General features: G+C 33.0%; 3 protein-coding genes across 6 annotated transcripts; 1 reads left to right on the top strand and 2 right to left on the bottom strand.

Moving 5' to 3' along the window:
• Positions 1 to 7696: 7696 nt before the first annotated feature.
• LOC108223866 (E3 ubiquitin-protein ligase WAV3) lies at positions 7697 to 11933 on the top strand. Its single transcript, XM_017398317.2, has 2 exons — positions 7697 to 7980; positions 9643 to 11933. The coding sequence occupies exons 1-2, from the start codon at positions 7816 to 7818 to the stop codon at positions 11551 to 11553; spliced, it is 2076 nt and encodes a 691-aa protein (XP_017253806.1). The 5' UTR covers positions 7697 to 7815; the 3' UTR covers positions 11554 to 11933.
• Positions 11934 to 12306: 373 nt separating this feature from the next.
• LOC108221003 (BTB/POZ domain-containing protein At5g03250) lies at positions 12307 to 15917 on the bottom strand. Of its 2 annotated transcripts, XM_017394906.2 has the most exons (5): positions 15245 to 15917; positions 15106 to 15120; positions 14907 to 14976; positions 13227 to 14465; positions 12307 to 13078 (listed from the first exon to the last, which is right to left on the bottom strand). In XM_017394906.2, exons 1-5 carry the CDS (start codon positions 15271 to 15273, stop codon positions 12542 to 12544), a joined length of 1890 nt encoding a protein of 629 aa, XP_017250395.1. In that variant the 5' UTR covers positions 15274 to 15917; the 3' UTR covers positions 12307 to 12541. The 2 variants fall into 2 exon arrangements, with proteins under 2 accessions (XP_017250395.1, XP_017250394.1); XM_017394905.2 differs by having other exon boundaries at positions 15106 to 15915.
• An 848-nt stretch (positions 15918 to 16765) lies between these two features.
• Positions 16766 to 19392, bottom strand: LOC108220106 (ubiquitin-like protein 5). Of its 3 annotated transcripts, XR_010292576.1 has the most exons (3): positions 19046 to 19392; positions 18418 to 18476; positions 16766 to 17058 (listed from the first exon to the last, which is right to left on the bottom strand). XR_010292576.1 is itself a non-coding variant. In XM_017393779.2 (2 exons), exon 1 carries the CDS (start codon positions 19287 to 19289, stop codon positions 19068 to 19070), a length of 222 nt encoding a protein of 73 aa, XP_017249268.1. In that variant the 5' UTR covers positions 19290 to 19391; the 3' UTR covers positions 16766 to 17058; positions 19046 to 19067. The 3 variants fall into 3 exon arrangements, 2 of the variants coding, with proteins under 2 accessions (XP_017249268.1, XP_017249270.1); XM_017393779.2 differs by lacking the exon at positions 18418 to 18476 and having other exon boundaries at positions 19046 to 19391; XM_017393781.2 differs by lacking the exons at positions 16766 to 17058; positions 18418 to 18476 and adding an exon at positions 18640 to 18773.
• Between the last annotated feature and the right edge of the window lie 1029 nt (positions 19393 to 20421).

Consider the following 20421-nt stretch of genomic DNA (forward strand, 5'->3'; position numbering starts at 1 on the left):
CATCAGAATCTCAAAATTAATAAAAAGAACCGTATTCCCAGGAGCCAAAGCGAATTGTTGGACCAATATGAGTATATGGGCTGAAGCTGGTATTTTATTTGGGCTGCATATTTTAAGCGGACTGGCAGTCGAGACCGGCCTACTAGCAACTACGATTTGTGACTATGGCCTATGGGCTTGAGCCTTGAGGGATTAGCTTAGACGGAGAAACCGAACTCTAAAATTTCGCAATCCGTGAACTAACCGGTGGCATCGTCGTATAAGTCGGACCGTTGCCCATTCAAGATTTATTAAAAAGTTATCAAAGATTTTTTTGAATAAATCAGATATTCGATAATTTTACATATGCCATTGTAACATTTAATATTATTTACTGACCATAGAGTAAGATATTTTTTTAAACAAAAATATTTAATCTAAATTTTAATTTATTAAAAATAACCAATAATAATACAGAGTCATTTTTTTAACTAGGAGCAAGACGAAACTGCTGATACAAGGATCTACCAAAAATCAAAATATGTCAGATCCATTTAGAGGTTTTCTCTTCAAGCATTTTTTTTTGTTATTTAAAGCTTTATTCATCAAGCGTTTTTTCCGCTAAATCATGTTAGTAATAACTAGTGAATAAAGCCGCGCTTCGCGGCGGCGTTATAAATCTCGTATAAATTTTGATATGAATTAATATTATAATAACATGAAAATTATTTCGAGTCATCTTCCGGTTAAACATATCGCAAATAAAAAAAATATTATAATTAGTATAAAAATTTATTAAAGTGGTCATTCAGTCAAACACAATACTAATAACAAAATTAGTTCGAACCGCTCTCCCGTCAAAGACAATATTAATCCATAACTAATATTTTTACGATAAAATTAAATATTATAATTTAGATCAAAATTAGTTTGAGCCGCTCTCTTGTCAAACACAATACTAATAACAAAACATTATAATTTGAATATTAGTTTGAGTCTCGTTACTGTCAAACACAATACTAATAAAATTTATTCTAATTATGATAAAATTAAAGATTATAATTGGATAAAAATTATTTTGAATCGTGGTCCAGTTTTAACAAAAAAAATATTATAACATAGATAAAAATTTATTTCAGCCACTTTTCCGTCAAACAAAATACTAATAGAAAAATTATTATTATTTAGATAAAAATTAGTTTGGGCCGCCTCCCGTTCCCGTCAAACACAATACTAATCAAGAATCATTTACATTATCATAAAAACAATATATAATTCCTATTTTATTTTATTCATTATTTTTATTTTATGATCACTATTTATTAATTAAAAATTATTATTCTTTTATGGTTCTAATTTTTTTGCTATTAGTTTTTTTTAATGATTATTATCATTACAATCCTTTATTTTCTATTTGAAATTTAACAAAATTATAAGATCAAATCGAAACTAAAATTGTACGTATTACCTTACAAATCTTAAATATAAATTGTATTTTATCTATGATCGTTAGTTTAATAAATATAAAAATTATTCTAATTATGAAAAAATTAAAATATTATAATTAGATAAAAATTATTTTGAACCGTGGTCCAGTTATAACAAAAAAATATTATAACATAGATAAAAAATTATTTTAGCAACTTTCACATCAAACATAATACTAATAGAAAAATTATTATTATTTAGATAATAATTAGTCTGGGACGCCTCCCGTGCCCGTCAAATACAATACTAATCAAGAATCATTTACATTATCATAAAATCAATATATGATTCCTATTTTATATATCCTATTTTATATTATTAATTATTTTTATTTTATGATTTCTATTTATTAGTTAAAATTTATTATTTTTTTATGGTTCTAATTTTTTGCTATTAGTTTTTTAATGATTACTGTCTTTACAATCCCTTATTTCTACTCGAAATTTAAGAAAATTATAAGACTAAATTGTAAATAAAAATTGTACGTATTACTATCGTATTAAATATAAATTGTATTTTATCTATGATTGTTAATTTAAATAAATATAATCCTATTCCTTTTAGGATTTTTCTAAATAAGAAAAAAATTGTATTATCTTTAGATACCAAAAAAAAAATTATATTATCTTTTAGAATCCTTGAACTTGATTTTTTAAATTATAATTTATTTTCAATCCAAAATTTAAGAAATTATAAGGAAAAAATATTATTATTCGAAATTCAATAAAATTATAAAACTGGATCGAATTATTGTTGAGACCGGTCATAAGTCCATGCATACTATTTGAATGAGGTTGCTAAGATCTCAAAGATGTTTTGATGATAGAGATGCTATTTTCTTAGTCACGATGGAACCACGTCAGTTTACTGCTACGAACATGTTTAGACAATTTGATGCTGGTTTTTATTTTTTAGATATATAATTTGAAAAAATTAATAAAATAAGATTATAAATTTTATAATTTTTGAAAATAAGAATTATATTTTTTAATTATATTTGTTCAATAATTGTTATTTTGAATAAATATAATTCTACCATTTTATGATTCCTAAATAGTTAAAAGAATTGTACTATCTTTGCAATCCTTTTATCTATACAATACTTGAACATGATTTTTAGATTATAATTCTATTTTTTATCCAAAATTTATAAAAATTATAAGACCGAATCAAATAATTCTAGAGACGCCACGTCACCGTCCTGCATCCTCTATTAAAATTGCGGTAGCATTAAGGTACATGAGTTTTTGTAACATGTATGATGATCTATTTAGTGGATTACTTATAATAAGAACGGTACTTCTTTAATAATTTGTATATTAATTTACAAACAAAAAATTAAGAAAAATTAAATAGAGGGTTTCTAGATTTTTTTAGAATTGTAATTTTTTAATAATTTCTATATTAATATATAATTAACAATAAGAATCGTATTACCTTATGATTCCTAAATAAAAAAAAGAATTGTATTACGTTTAGAACTCTTTTTCTAGATTCTAGAGTATTACTTTTAGAATTTAATAAGAAAAGAGTCATATTACCTTTAAAACTCTCGAATCTAATTTTCTGAATTATAATTATATTTTCTCTCCGAAATTTAAGAAAAATAAGAAGACTGAATCGAATAATTCTAGAGACGCCCGCATCCTCCTTTATATATATATATATATTGACTAGTTGAAAAGCCGCGAGTTGCGGCGGCCTATAAAATTTATATTAATGATTGAATATTAATATTTGTAAAATGCAATAATTTTGTAGGATAAAATAAATTTTATATTATAAAAATCTTGATGTAATACCAATACTAATATATAAAATTGCAAAATTGGACTATAATTCATGTTGAAAAAATGAAAATAAATTTCTACACGTAATTAACAATTTAAAACACAACGAATCTTAATTTTATTTGTGTTATATTTTGAAAAGTAATCATGTTCTTGCATTGTCACCTTCCTCCAATTTTTTTGGATTGATTGTGCACGAAAATATCTAACTTAAATTTGTGAGAAAGCGATCCATAACTACCTTGTAACAACCTTTATTTTTTAATACTGTATAAGCAGTCTTCACTTAAAAGTTGCTTGAACGGAGCAAACAGATAATGCATGAATAATTTTTTCATGTGTACAAAGTAAATTATATAAAAATTAACAACAAACATGTTTGATGAACAAAACAAATATTATAAAAGAATAACCAACAAATATATATCACTAATAGTTAATTTATTGATATCATCCATCAATACCATGTCAAGACTATATTCTTCTCCCGTGTTTGGATTTGTCGACTTCCACATAGCGATCTATAACTACCTTTGCTTGCAACAACCTTTATTTTTTTTAATACCGTATAAACAACATTCACTTATCGTTGCAGAAGAACGGCACCACCGAGTTAGAAATCGAGCAAGAGAACTATCACCAAAAAGAGGTAGGGTTATGGTATTGAGAGAGAGAGAGTAGGCTGTGTTTAGATGATCCAAAACCCTACAACCTATATGGGTATTTATAGGTGCAGAGAGACTTGTGTGCTACTCTTTCCCATAATTAAATAATGTGAAACAAAATCAGATTAAAACTTTCAAGCTGTCATATTCCATAAATAATCTGAAACAAAATCAGATTCCGAAACTTGCTTCTAATATATCTGAAACTGAAAAAAGTAGTTCTAATTTTTGATATTTTTCATCCGAAAATTCCAGAAAATTAGAAAATTAGAAAAATAGAACGGAACGATGTGAGAGGCGCCACCTACACGCCCCTCGCTTCTCGTTTATATAGAAACAAAATCAGATTAAAACTGTCAAGCTGTTATATTCCATAAATAATCTGATACAAAATCAGATTCTAAAACTTACTTCTAATATATCCGAAACTAAAAAAGGTAGTTCTAATTTGTGATATTTTTCATCCAAAAATTCCAAAAAATTAGAAAAATAGAATGGAGCGATGTGAGAGTCGCCACCTACACGCTCCTCGCTTCTCCTTTATATAAATATATTGATGATTGATTCATGTGAATCAATATTGAAAAGAATATCATAAGTGCAAAGCTGACTTTATGTTTCTTACTTGACCCTTTTTTCCCTCTCCAAAAATACTGTACACAGTAAACAACTAAACATCATAGAAATGTAAAACAACAATATTATTCTGTATATGCATCTAGATTCTCACAAATCTGTGGCACTGCTCGTATTTGTTTTGTAAACCCAAGCTCATTAAAATATATTACTGCTCATATTCCACATATAATTATAGAGTACCATGATACTTCCAAGAAGGACAGAATCCCTGTAATAACCTATGCATGCATGGCACAACCATCTAGGTTACCCTCCAATGGTTAAAGACTTTTGTCACACATCCACACGTATGTGTACCAACATTTGTTAAAAGGTCAGCTTTGTAGTTGACCTTTCCTCTGAAAAGTCTGGCAAATTTGTTCTAGGTGGTGGTGTGTTAAAGCTAGGGAATCCTATACTCTCCCATGCATCTTCTGCCAATAAAGGGGCTTGTTTATTCAAAAGGATTCTTTTTCCTTGGTTAATGGATCTGTACTCATTGCATGTATTCATTCATCTCATCTTTCTTTGTTTTTTTAAGACAGAATATCAAGGAGATCAGAGTGGAGGGTGGACTCTCAATATTTGGTTCTTTCTTCATATTCTATTGCAAGGGGAGACTCCATGGAATCTACTCAACAATTTGGCCACTCAAATTACACACATCTAAGTGTGTGTTGTGTTCTTTGTTTTTATACAGGAAAACATCGAAAAATACTTCTTCCATTTGAAAGTAATAGTGAAAAAAATATTTGGTCCTGTTTGGGATTAGCTGTTAGCGGATTGAATTAGATGTTTTGACTAGCGGATTGAAATAGATGTTTTGACTAGCGGATTGAACTAACTGTTTCTCGTAAAACTGTTTGGTTAATAGCCGATTGATTAGCTTTTTCTGACACACACCAAAACCTCCAACTCAAAAAGCTCCTCAAAATAGCTTTTTCAAAATTAGCTTTTTTGGTACAAACCTCTATTTCAATCCGCTAACTACCAAACACTTGTATTAGCGGATTCTAGTGGTCAAACCTCTAATTTTGCCTCAAACCTCTAACTTCCAAACATGACCTTTGTTTTTTAAATTTTCTTTTTTTAACAAAAATATTAATTTTACATTATTATTCAGAATTTTTTTAAATATAATCTGTAGAAGTATGTTTTCTTTACTTCCACATACATATAAAATTTCAAAACGACTATTGTTTTGAAATGTTGGAAATGCTCCGTCATTAACATATAATTTTTAAAGTTTAGTGGATCTCCATCTTGTTTGAGTGATTTGTAATATATGAAGGGAGGGGGCAACTCCACTCTCATGCCATCTCCAACAGTTGTGATCCAAAAATCCAAATTTGAATCACCAACTGATCCAAATTCTGATCCAAATTTCTGACCAACTCCAACAGCGTGATCCAAATTCTGATCCAAATTACTTTTTGTATATTATATTGCATAAATTTTATATTAAATTATTTAATCTCAAATTTAATTTTTAATTATTATTAACTACTCATATTATATTTAATTGATTAATTTAATTATTTTTTTTAAAATCGATCAAAGTATCTCAAAATCAAGGAAATGAAGAAGGTCAAGGATTTCCAAATGATATGAATAGTTACGGACAATAAATTGATTATCTCGGAGGAAACAAAAATAATCGGTTCGACTAAATCAAATTTTATATTTATCGTATTGTTTTCTAGCCATTTCCCGGTATTGTAATTTTTTTATGCATTTTATATACTTTTTATTTTATGCATGTAATGTACTCTTTTTTTAATTTCAATGGAATTTTCTCTCCTATTATTCTAATTTTTTACTAAAACATTAATTTTCTTAATTATTAATTATAAAGTATTATTAATTAAATATTAATAATCATAAATTCATTTTAAACTCGATAAACAAAAGATATAGAAATAACAAAATCATTATTTTATAATAAAGTAGGTGATCCAAATTTGGATCAGTGAACAGTGGTGATCCAAATTTGGATCAGTACTATTCACTGATCCAAATTTGGATCACTTTTTGGGGAGGAGAATTTGGGATAATCTGCCCAAAATTTGGATCTTTGGATCACTACTGGATTTGCGCTCAACCCCCTTCAAAACAGTATTCTTCTCCATAGACCATATATATTCAAATTAAGTTGATGAGCTCTGAAGAAACTCAACTTCTCAATCAAGTTCACTTGTTGAAAATTTTAGTGAATCATTAGGTACCTCCATTTCCTCTAAATTTTTATATAGTAACTCAAAGGTGCCAACCCCACTACTTTCCCACTGTTGTTTTCACAAATAGGGTAAGAAATGGATTTGTATGGCTAAAATGGAACAATATTGTAGTGCCCTATAAAAAAAATAATATTCTTCAATTTTATTGGGGCATATTTTGGTATTTTGGACCCAATTTCAACCCCTGACTAGTTAACTAATGGTGGCATTCAGAATCATTTCAAAATATATGGTCCATTGTAATAGAACAATATTCATATTTTTTAAAAATATATTGAAATGATGCCCCTTGTTTAATTATACCTCAAAAGTAATCTCCAGAGTACCTTAACAATTTGTGAATATAAATAAACTGATTTGCACAACTTGTACTCTGGACTTGACAGCTAACTGCATCATATCTACGAGAATATAATAGATTTAGGTATTTTGAGATGATCTGATCCGAAATGCTATTAATTATATTTGTTTATCATTATAAATTTATAAATGATCCGACAAGAAATTAAAGTGTGGTTAAACACTTGTGCGACTATCATATCCAGGCTGATTTTTATAACTACAAGAATATATAATATAAACTATTGAAGAAATTTAAGCTTTTTTAGAGAATTGGATCAATTTGTTTTTATTGATAGCGAAATTTATTATTGCAAACTCATAATTGACACGACATAATGAAAAATCTCAAATGATTATTTAAATTTATTATTATTATATAAAAAAATATTTTATTATTATTATTATCCTAATAAAATAATTAAATTATTTGCTGGTAAAATCTTACAAACTTTTGTTCTATTTTGAAAGAAAAATCCAAATAAACAAAAAGTAAACGCAACACTAGAATGAATAAATCCAAAAAGGACCCCACTCCCAGCACTCCACAATTAATGTGTTCACTCATTTTCTCTTGCTTTTAATTCTCAACACTCCAAGTCAAAAACCCCAACAACTCACTCACAATCTCTCTCTCTCTCTCAAATCTCCTCCAACTCAACTTTCCTAAACCCCCACTGGAGTTCCCATTTAGTAGAAATGAGCAGCAAATGGAGGAAACTGAAGCTAGCACTTGGCTTCAACCTCTGTGTTTATGTTCCTCCTGGAGCTACCCATGATTCCCCGGAAAAGTCGCTGCTTTCTCCCACCAACTGGAGCTTTGGCTCTGCTCGCTTGTCCAAAAGCTTCAGCACTTCATCTAAGGTCTTGCACTGTTTTCTCAAAACTCTTTCTTTTCTACTTCATTAACTACCATGATACTTATTATTGCTCTGTGTGTGTGTCTTGTTTACAAATCATACTTGCATGACTGTTGAAAAGTTTGGTCTTTTTTTATGCCCTTTTATTCCTTTTTGCTTTTTCGTGTGTGTGTGTGTGTGTTTTTCACATTCATACAGATTTTATAGTCTAAAATGGTGTAATTCTGCACCCAAATTGGTTATGTCAAGTGATCTCGAGATGGTAGGAGGAGGGTTTGCACCCGAATTGGTTATGTTTACCAAATTAAACTTGCCTCACTGTGAAAAGCTTAATCCTTTTTTAAGCCCTTTGTTCAAAAAAAAGAATTGTCTCTGTGTATGTGCTCTTGTTTAATTTCTAAAAAGAAATGGATCTTGTGGTCTCTAATGTTTTGTGATTTTGTTGCCAAGACATGCTGTTACGTATTGTTCAAGAAAAGATAATTGACCATGATTATGCTGGTTTCGATTTTTTGCTTGAGTGATTACAAATTATTAACCTTTTCCAATTGCTTGACACTTTTTAAGAAAGTCTTCCAATTGCTTGATGCCTTTTATTTTGCCACTGCTTATTTTTCAAGACCATGTGGATATATTTGGGGCATTTGTGTATTTGCTCGTGTTTATATAAATTGAAAACCATCAATTACTAAAATTTGAATGCTCATCCCCTTTCTCTTCTAATCATAGAGCATACTTTCGCAAACTCTTATTACCGATAGCAAAGGTGTTTGCAATAGGGATAGGCCAACTCCAATGATTCACTTTGCTTATTATATATGATAAATTCATACCAAATTACCGATACATGAAAAATATGAACTATAATAATTATTTTAATTTACGTTTGTTCTGCTTTGTTTGTGTTCTTTTGAAACCATAATAATAGCATGATATAGTTTATAAACTCTTTGAGATAGTTTTCATACTTAATGTATATTTAGTCCTGTCGGTTTGTCATAATAGTTAAAGGAGGACTACAGTTTGTTACTTTCTTCCTTATCTTTGTTTAGTTATGGTATATGGAGAAAAGTAGTTCATGAATGGGGATGTTGAGTGCTGACTGATCGTTTGTCTGGTCTGGTGCCTACTCTGTATAAGTGTGTGTGAGTAATTTTATTGTATGGCCATTTTAAAACGTTGAATGTATATATATTGAAAATTCATATATATATTGAAAATTCTTACACACCCTTTTATTTATTTGGAATAGCTAGTAGCAAATTAACACCAATTGATTATTATCCACGACATAACTGTCACCTTACATGTTCAAATTCAGTAAATCTCTTTAAATTAGCTTTGATGACTAAATTAATTGGATATCCTAATTAAATGATTTGACTGATACAAATTTATGAGAAGTTCAAATTAACTTATTATTATGAGTTCTACTAGTACACTTGAACTGCTACTATTATGAGTTGTTTATCATGGAATTAAAAACAACGCTGGGCTGTGATTGATACTTGCGTCAAAAGCTATAATTTGTGTCGCTGCTGTATGTGATGATCAGATTCTGTTGCTGCAATATATTTGCATACCAAATCCTGTTAAATTCACTCTCTTTTATACATCTTCTTTATAGGCTTCTCCTGACATATTATGTTCTTTCCGTATTTTCCAGAAAACATGCTCCATATGTTTGGCTGCTATGAAATGTGGGGATGGCAATGCTATTTTCACTGCAGAGTGTTCACATTCCTTTCATTTCCATTGTATTGCATCAAATGTAAGACATGGAAATCAAATCTGCCCAGTTTGCAGAGCAAAGTGGAAAGAAATTCCATGTCAAGGTCCTACACTGGAACTTCCTTCTGGAAGGTCTAGAATTAATTCTGCGGTCTGGTCGCACAACAATGCTATGATGACAGTTGTCCGTCAACTGCCTCGCCGTCCTAATTCTAATAGACATGCTACACAAATATTGCAGTCTCCTGAGCCTGCTGTCTTTGATGATGACGAGTCCTTGGATCACAAAATGGATATAACTGAGGAAATTTCAACAGTTAAAACTGGTGCTGATTTTAAATCCTGCACAACAATAAATATCAAGACATACCCAGAAGTTCCAGCAGTCGCCCAGTACAGTGCTTCTAAAAACTTCACAGTCCTGGTCCATTTAAAGGCTCCTGGTTCATTTTCGGGTCACAGTCACAATATTGATCAGTCTAACCTGTCCCCAGTTTCCCAAACTCCTCGTGCTCCTGTAGACCTTGTCACAGTTCTTGACATCAGTGGCAGCATGGCAGGTACTAAACTTGCATTGCTAAAGCGGGGCATGGGGTTTGTTATACAGAATCTTGGCCCAAATGATCGGTTGGCAGTCATAGCCTTCTCATCAACAGCACGCCGCCTTTTCCCTCTTTGTTGTATGTCTGAGACAGGACGACAGCAGGCACTGCAAGCAGTTAACTCTTTAGTTGCAAATGGTGGAACGAATATAGCCGAGGGCTTGAGAAAGGGTGCAAAGGTGATGGAAGATCGAAGGGAAAAAAATCCAGTTTCCAGTATAATACTTCTTTCCGATGGACAGGACACATATACCATAAATGGTTCTGATGGCAGCCAAAATGAGCCTAATTATGAGCTGTTGCTTCCTACATCCATTCACGGAAAAGGGAACCCTGGCTTTGGAATTCCAGTTCATGCTTTTGGGTTCGGCACGGATCATGATGCTTCATTAATTCACTCGATCTCCGAGACCTCAGGAGGGACCTTTTCTTTCATTGAAAAGGAAGGTGCAATCCAGGATGCCTTTGCACAATGCATAGGGGGGCTTCTCAGTGTAGTTGTTAAAGAACTGCGTCTGACTATTGATAGTGCTGACTCTCGGATTCATCTGGGATCTATTAAATCAGGTAGCTATCAGAATCATGTGACGCCTGATTTAAAGACTGCTTATGTCGAAGTTGGTGATTTGTATGCAGATGAAGAAAGGGATTTTCTTGTTTCAGTGAATGTTCCCAAAGAGTTGGTGAACAAAGAAACATCGATTCTGAAAGTAAGATGTGTCTATAACAATCCGCTAACAAAGCACACAGTGACACTGGAGAGTGAGATAGTTAAGATTAGGAGACCTGAAATAGCTGGACAAGAGATAGTGTCCGTAGAAGTTGACAGGCAAAGGAACAGGCTGCAAGCAGCTGAGGCAATGTCTGAAGCTCGTGCTGCAGCAGAACAGGGTGACCTAGCAGGTGCAATTTCAGTCCTTGAAAGTTGTCGTAATACGTTGTCGCAAACTGTGTCGGCCAAGGCTCATGACCGCCTATGTATTGCACTGGACGCGGAGCTCAAGGAGATGCAAGAGAGGATGGCAAGCAGACATGTTTACGAGGCATCTGGAAGGGCATATATATTATCTGGACTAAGCTCACACTCTTGGCAGCGAGCAACTTCAAGAGGTGATTCTATAGACAGTTCAAGTCTTGTTCAAGCCTATCAAACACAGTCAATGACTGAGATGCTTACTCGTTCTCAGGCCACATTGTTGGGGAGTCCATTAGCTTATAGGCTTCTTCAACCAAAGCCAAGGTGATGTCCGAAGTATCATGCCTTTAATTCAGGCTTAAATGTTTGAAATACCTAAATGGTTGTTTTTCTATTGTTTGGATATAAATTGGAGGGTATAAGAGGAGCGGTTTTGGTGTCAATAGTGTTCCTTTTCTTTTATTGTTACTTAATGGAATAAATCCCGAATAATGCATGGAGGATACATAGAAAGGGGACGGGGTAAACAAAAAAGGAACATTATTTAGGCGTTACGTCATTTTTGTTTTTCTGTTGTTTCTAAATCCTGTGTCGTCGGATTGATGTACATATGGTAATGGTTTCTATTCTAAGAATTCGACAGTCTTGTAACTGTAGGGATGACTATGTTAATACACAAGTTGTATGCATTCTGATTTTCTTACCCTACCACATAATGTAAGTCATAAAATCATGCTATGCTGGCTCAAGAGCATGGAGGATCCTGTAGGATAATCCCTTACTTGACATTCATTTCTATGCAATTATGTCACTAGAAAGCAGTATCATACTTAGAAATTAGACTTTATAAAAGTTGATTACATTAACCTTTGCAGTAGTGGGAGAAAGTTGATCATAAAAGCTGGTAATATATTTATTGCTCAAATTTGACTTGTGTTACATGGTGGCCCTGGTTGTAAAGCTTCCACTATAGTATTACATATGGGAGGAGCCAACTGCACCATAGTTCCAACTTTTCAATCATGGTTTTAATTTGATTTCTTTTTAGTCATGGAGAAATAATCAGAATACACAAATTAAATTGATGAGATAACTTTCACAGCAGAACTTTCATATCACAAGAAAAGAACTATGTAAATGTCCAAGAATACCATAAATGAGACAATCTGATTACTTACTACAGCATAATGAAATCCATAGCACTAGCTAATTAAGCCTAAGAGATTGAGTGAGAGAAAGGGTAGTTTCTCTTCTTATTACTACTTCAATTACTACTACTACTACTAATGCTATTATTATTTGGAAGATTACTTGTATCAATGTACCAACTCACCCTTGGCTTCATCTGGTTTTCCATTCAGAAGTGGTGTGGTGGCTGCTGGGGGCACAACTTCAGCACTGCACTTCTTCTTAGCTGCTTTGGGCTCACTGGATTTCATCTTTAGTTTGAGTCCAAACAATTTGAAGAAGCTGTTCCAACTCCCCTTTGTCTTCATAATCCTGTCGATTTCTTCTTTCATGCCCATACACTCTTTTTCTAGCTCGAAAACCCGTTCTTTCATATCATCAAAACGGACAATCTGATTTTCCCCGGATGCTGGTTGGACAGTGTTTTCAGTTCTTGGAAGTGCTAGATTCCCGCTTGGAACTTGCGAATCATTGTCTGATACAAAGAACCAGTTGGATACAGATGTACGGAGACGGAGCTGTTCGAAGAACAGAACTTGGACAATGACTCGAAGGGGTAGCCTCTCGTTTTGTGCTGCGTGAGTGCTTGCTTCCAGAGACAGCTTCTCGCAATTCATCAGCCTGCAAAGTTGTTCCCTTTCAGAGTCTGTAAGCCAGGGATGCGCCTGAAATTTAATATAAGAGTAGAGAATTAGGTCTCAAATGAAAGTACATATAAACTCGGGAATTCAAGGCATCTTCTAAAACTTGAATCTTAGCATCTGGTTTGACAAACTTGGGGAGGAATATCTGGTATAGTTTACAGGAATTTACCTTAAGGTATATGTCAATTGCACGATAAATTCCATCATCTAATTGCCTCGAGTACGGAGGTAGTACAGCAGCAAGCGACTGAAATTTGGGCAACTTCAAGTTGACATCAGGCGCAACCTCAGCCAGGTAGCTGTCGACTAAGTTAGCCACCAATGTCAGAGGGCTAAGTGACTGTGAAATTCCAAGAAACTGCTCCTCATCCACCACACCGTTAGAGGGAGTATCAGCAGCATCCTTTTCTACTGTCATGAAGTGATCGAGTATCCGCTGAACACAGTCTATGTCATAGAGAGTCTCCACTGAGTAACCCATACTTGGTATAAGTAGGTCTACAAGGACTGCCTGATCCAGTTGAGTGCCAACCCTCTTTTCCAAATTTTCTCGACAAGATTGACTAGCATGTAAGATCAAGGATGTTCGAAGAAGCTTTAGTAGCAGTTTTGTTGATATCACTCCTTTCTGATCAGGCAGAAGCTCTACTATCTCTTCCAGGAGAATTCTCTGATCTGCCTCAGTTGATGCAGATAGATTTATCTGTGGACCAGCACGATTTCCGTTCTGAGAGTTTGATTGCCTTCCCATCAGAGGGAGATACTTCTTAGCATAGAAGATAAGGGACCCTGCAATTCTCTCCGGTTTCATACCTCTTGAACCAACAGCCAAGATCAGCCTCTTGTACAGAGGTAACCGAAGGAAAGACACATCCTCATACCACCAATCTTCACTCATATGCTGCGCCTTTGGTGCTGTGCGTATTCCATTCCACACGAGAGTGCTTGCTGGGCTCTGAGCAGCATTGCGTCCTGACACAGGCCAAATGAACAAAGGCTGATCTGAACAAGCTCTCAAGGCCAGTGAATCAATACATCTTGACACAACCCGCAGCTCTTCTGCGTGGGGAAGAACTTCTTCACATGTTTCAAGAGCCTTAATCGTATCGATCCAGTTGGCAAACACCGCATTAAGGAAGGTTTCTGTTTGTGTAACAAGGTTGCCTTCCCCATTCTCTTCATACATCTCAAGATACTCAGCTGCACACCTAAGACTCACTACATTCTTCGCGGTAAGATCCATTTTAACACCATAACAGAACTTGGCCACCAGGAGAAATGTTTTAGCTCTCCCGGGTAAATCATGGAGTTGCAAAACACACCTATTGTTATCTACTCCCTTTCTCTCATCATCCGATGAATCTCCGATCAAATTTTCCAGCGCCCTGCTTCTTGAAAGCAGAGGAAACTGCAAGACTTGCCAAGAAATATCATAGCACATTGTGTACTACTAATCACAAGTTCCCAAATAAATTCATAATCATAAAAAATCTGTCTCAAGCTTGTGAAACATAAAAATGATCTAGCTACAACACATACACAGGCCCAGAAAGTAAAATTTTTAGATGATCACATAATTAAAAAATATGAAAGATTTACTAAAATTTTAACAACCTTCATGTAAATTGCAATAATTTAACAACTTAAGTTTTCGATGACAATAAAGTCGAACAATAATAAACACAAATAAAAAAAGGTAAATCTGCAAAAATACCCGTAATTTCATAATTATTTGTAAAAATACGGCCAAAATTATAAATGAAATTGCGTTACACCGTATTTCTGAAAATAATTGATACCAACTCGGGTATTTCTGAAAAAAGCCACTTGTGAGGAGTGAAAAACAAACCTTGTGAAGATGAAAGGAAGTTTCTTCTACTTGAATGACGATATCACTTGGAAGACCAGACGAGCATAACCTGAAGGTTTAGTTTCACATTTGATACACACATGTAAAAGAAAACATCAACTAAATAACATCTACCTCGTACATGCATAACTTAAATAAACATAATAATTCGAACTCGACAAGAAGCAATAACACTGACCAGGATTGTCCATCTCTGTAGAAGACATCAGATTTAGAACCCAGCTTCATGCATGCCATGAGGGAATAGAAAGAGAAGGATGCAGTGAAAATAAGTAAGGAAAGGAAAGCAAATGATAAGAAGGGATAGTAATGCTGACTTGGTTAGGTTTCTGTTTGGAGTAAACATAAAACTTCTCCTCGAAATATGAGATCCCCGAGTCTACAGGCTGAAATATCCATGAGACTAATCGGCACTTACTGTTGCATCATTTTATTCTACTCCTCTTATGTATTTTTATTTATTTGTTCAGCTTTCAGTTTATTTTTTACGTACAGTTTTGGCTTTTAACATCTTGAATATATGCATCTCGTGGGCTGTGCAAGGTTAATGGTTTAAGGATTGATTATTTTATTTTATATTATATAAAAACATGAATACATTTTAGAAATCTAGTTTTACTCTTTTTAAATTATTTTAGTCTTTAAATGGTAAATGACCAGCCAAATATATAAATTTACAACAGAGATAGCTTAAATCTTTTAATTTTACTCTTTTTAAATTATTTTAGTCTTTAAATGATAAATGACCCGCCAAATATATAAAATTTAATAGTATAAATCTTTAAGTTCAATACATAATTTTGTCAGATTACTGGTCCCCAATAATTTATTTTGATTTTTTGTGGAAAGTATTTTCATTTTAGTTTTAATAATGTACAGATATAAAAATTTGAATTTATCAGATAAGATATGAAAAGCACTCACTATTTAATCTTTTTATTCTCATTTGCAAGGTCAATTGTTTAAGTATTAAGTATTTATTTTATTTTTTTTTGAAAGTATTAAGTATTTATTTTATCTTTCAAAAAAAAGTATTTATTTTATTATATATAAAACATGAATAAATTTTAGAAAATCTAATTTAACTCTTTTTTAAAAAAATTAGTCTCTAAATGGGAATGACCAGCCAAGTATAATATTTTAGAATATAGATGGCATAAATCTTTAAGTTCAATAAATAATATAGTCAGATTATCCCGTTCACCAATGAATTCTTTAATTATTTTTTTGTGGGGATATTACTTTGATTTTAGTTTTAATAATGTAAAAATAAAAATTTGAATTTATCAGACAACATAAAAAAGCAAGGGTTGTCCAAAAGAAAGGAAACTTGTTTCTGTTTTGCTGTCGGACAATTCCAAAAATTCCTTCAATAATTCACAAGAATACAAACGGAATGAGAAAACAATCCAGTCCAGCAGAAATCCCCCAATTTTGTTTCATACACAAAGCAATGAAAAATTCGGTTTAACAGACTCCTTTGTCAACTATAAAGGATAAAAACACCCAATTAAAAACTACAGAAGACCTCAAAGGACAGCTTTTAACAATAAGATCACCATTAAAAAAACTATAAGACCTTCTAGGACAGCAAGAAACCAAACAGTTCCCTTAAAAAAATATAAGACCTTATAGGACAGCAAGAAACGAAACAGACACATTCAGCCTGATCGATACTTGCCCAAAAAACTTGTTTTAAGCTGCAGTTGGAACCCAGGAAGATAACATGCCTGGATCATACACAATTTGTAAATGTCTTCTTTCATAAGTCTGGTTATAATTTATAATATTACTAAACTGACCCTTCACAGCTCACACCAACATGGCCGAAAACCAGATGCAGAAATAAAGACATAGATAATGTCATAATGATGAGTCACATACAAAATATTAAGTGGCTTACTGATAAATAGACAGATGTAAACACAAGTTTATGTTTAAAGAGACAAATTCTTATTAAAGCAGGATACATAACCACGTTAACATCACAAGCCCTTGTAAAATAAAGTTTTTATCTGCACCAATACATATATAACATAGAGATCATCAAGTAACACATCAATAGCCAAGAAGAGCCACCCTGCCTTTACCTGTCAACAGACTGCCATTATGTAGCGTTGGACCTCCAAACCTAAAAGAAAGCATTTCAGAAGTTCAGTTTGCAAGTCAGACACGAGAAATATCATGTCACAGACAACACGATTTAGTATACAGAAGAAATTAACATAGTAAAAAGCCAACACTTAATTATCTGTAAATATATAATACAACCCCAGCTACTTGCAGTCTCTTCAACAACGCAACTCAGTAAAAACTTAAGTCATGCCAAAACACAGTAATGCAAAGGAATTATCTAAAGTCTGGTTAAAAGGAGTAATTAAGATGTTTATTTGTTAAACCACCACAGTAATAAGCTACGACACCAAACAAAATTGCTTTACACCATATCTTAAGGAACTACATGTCCTTGATTCCAAAGCGGGTGTAAACAACGCTACTCAAGTCAAGGGACGGGTGTAAGAACCTCGAAAACTTGACTCAACTGAAGCCAAACCCGGTTCCTGGCTAGAGTCTATTGAGATTCCAGTCAACAGGTTGGCAGGGCTTGTTATGCCAGCTTCTGATAAAGGATTCTCGGATTGGCATTATGCCTTCCCTTGATTAGAGATCGAAATCCCTATCCTAGCTAATCAAACTCGAATTTGACTTGATCTACTATTCAACTCGAAGATTATTATTGACTGACAAAAAAATGAAAAAGAGTACCCGGCTGTCTTTTCAAATTTTAGTTTTCCTTGGTATTTACAATTTTCAAATGCATTAGGTTTTTAAGAATTTGGGGAAAAGGGATTCAGTATTTGACTCCACGTCTTTCGAGACTTCAACAGTAGAATTCTTTCAACAGAAAAGCTCAAACAATATTTACTAGTGATATTCATTGTGCTGTACTTCCCAAATCCCACATGTGTTGCATCTCTGATGAACATGAAACTCTAATTAATTTTCGCTTCCTTGGTTTTCTGTAATGTCTTCAATAGTATTTGTTAAATTGAATTTCATGTGAATTGAACAGTTGGCGCGGCAGTACAGTGCTATCCTAATTTCAAGTGCATGACATCTGCTTAACTCCCTCTGTCCCAAAAATGCTAACCACCCAATTGATGCTCCCATAGACCACCCAAAACTAAACCCCATGTCACTAAACCCCCAGGTGGAGCTGGAACCAAGAGCCACAAACATCAAAACTGACAAATGGTCAACCTCAGAAGTCAGAAACATGCCAAACTAAAACTCCGGTTAGCCTACCACATGCTGACAACACTATCCAACATCTTTACTTTCAGAATTGCATATAGCTAAAGCATTGTCATTATCCATAAATTGCTTCTTCCATAACTTTTCTTACCCTTATTATTAATCCAGACACAGTAATCAACTAATTACATTAGAACAAGAAAGGGTATTATTTGAGCTAATGGAGTTTCCAAACCTTACGATAGAACACAAAGGCATCCCTTCCAAAAACATAAAAATAAACAACCCCCCTCCCTGAAAAAGAAAAGAGAACTACTAAATGTCGATTAATATTAATTTAAACAGGAATTGACAATTAGTACACGTAGATATCACCATTACAAACAAGGAGGAGGGGTCTACTTCTATATTAAATTATTAATAACTATTCAACAAGTTAGTCAGCATATGTTTGTTGGACATTCAAGTGTCTCACTTTTGTTACGGCATCAGAGCCTTCAAAAGCCCCTTAATTAACACACTCACATGTCTTCAACAGTAAGACTTCAGTTAAACAAACCCTCAAACTCCCACGAGTATAGTATGATAAACCTACATAAACCATTTATTAAAGGCAATTAATACCAGTAAACATATTATAAAAATTCAAACAAATATCAGTTCATCAAATTCAGATGAAATTAAGCCCAATTGAATTCCCATAACAAAACCGAATTCATCAAACTCAAATTAAACCACAACCCAATTCATCAAACTCAAATTAAACCAAAACCCAATTCATTAAACACAAATCAAACAAACTCATAAGACACAAATCCAAACCCTAAAACACAAAGAAAACAAAGCAGAGATCATCAACATACCCAATCGACAAGATGGGCAGGCCTAATTGTAGTAAAGCTCGAGACCCATGCCATCATGAATCTCATAATCACGAAGAGTGATATGATCCTTGTAAATATTGTACCACTTCTGAATACGAATCTTCTCGGCACGAGTCCCAGTCTGAGCAGCAACAAGCTTCTTCAAATCACCAATTGTGTCGTCATCGTTGCACTTTACGCGCACCTTCTTTCCAAGACGATCGTTCAACACCACCTCAATCATCTTGACTCTGTCTCTCTCTAGAATCTCTCTCTCTCTCTAGAAGGGTGGATAGCAAGATAGAATGTTTGTTTTGTTTCTCTCGCTAGCGTAGACATAAAGCAGGGTGGGTTTATATATGCAAGAAAACACTGACCGGAGGGGTGGACCGGGCTTTTTTGTTTTTGACCGGTCTTTTGAAATTATGTTTACAAGAGCTGGGCTGGGCTTACATGATGTGTTTGTCTTTGTGATATTTGTATTGGGTTGTGACTTGTGTCGAATATATATTAAATTAGGCCTACATTTTTTTTATTAATGAGGTACTCCTCGTATTTTTTTTATGTAATTTTTGACTTGGGCACGTATTTTTAGATGGGTTGACCGGCTAGTAAAAATTATTATTTTTAATTGATTTTTTTTGTGAAATAAAGTTTTGATTGTATATTTTTATTCAAAAAAAAATCAAAAATAATACATTTAACTATCTAGTCAAAATACTTAAAAGTGTGTGCCAAAAAGTCAAATGTCATATATTAAAAAACAGAACAAGTATTTTGGAGTATTAAAAATTTTGATGCTATACAATAAAACGAAAAATATTCGTTATATACTAAATTTAATATAATTCTTTGTTGTTGGATGACTTTAATTTATCTTAGTTTTGTGGGGATTGTTTTGAATTAAAGTTGTATGAGAAAAACTTGATTCGGAGCGAATTTCTTTTACCAATTTTATCGTCGTCTTTTCAAGAATGTAACAACTCTTGGTCTCTTATATAATATCAATTTTTTAGCATGATGAACAATAATAATAGTGTACATGTCCTTTTAAGGCTCTCATTATTCAAATAAAATATGAAAACAATTTGGGTGGTTACTCAATCAATTATCAGGACTCCAGGAGTGCTCTAGTTCTGGATTTTGGTCAAATTTATTTGTGAATACTAGCTTAATTGTACAGGTGGTTGCTGAGTTGTGTGTTTGTTTAATTTAGCTTCACATTATGTGTCTATTTATAATTTTTTATTTACATTCTTGCAGGCTCTTGGCTGAAGTCTGGATTAAGAGTTGGTCGCGGACAAATTCAAAGTTTCCCAATTATCCTTTATTTTATGTAACTTTGCTTATGTTTAAGCCTGAATTTGGACAACATT

The sequence above is a fragment of the Daucus carota genome, chromosome 5 (assembly GCF_001625215.2).
Source record: "Daucus carota subsp. sativus chromosome 5, DH1 v3.0, whole genome shotgun sequence".
In the NCBI taxonomy this organism is placed as follows: Eukaryota; Viridiplantae; Streptophyta; class Magnoliopsida; order Apiales; family Apiaceae; genus Daucus; species Daucus carota.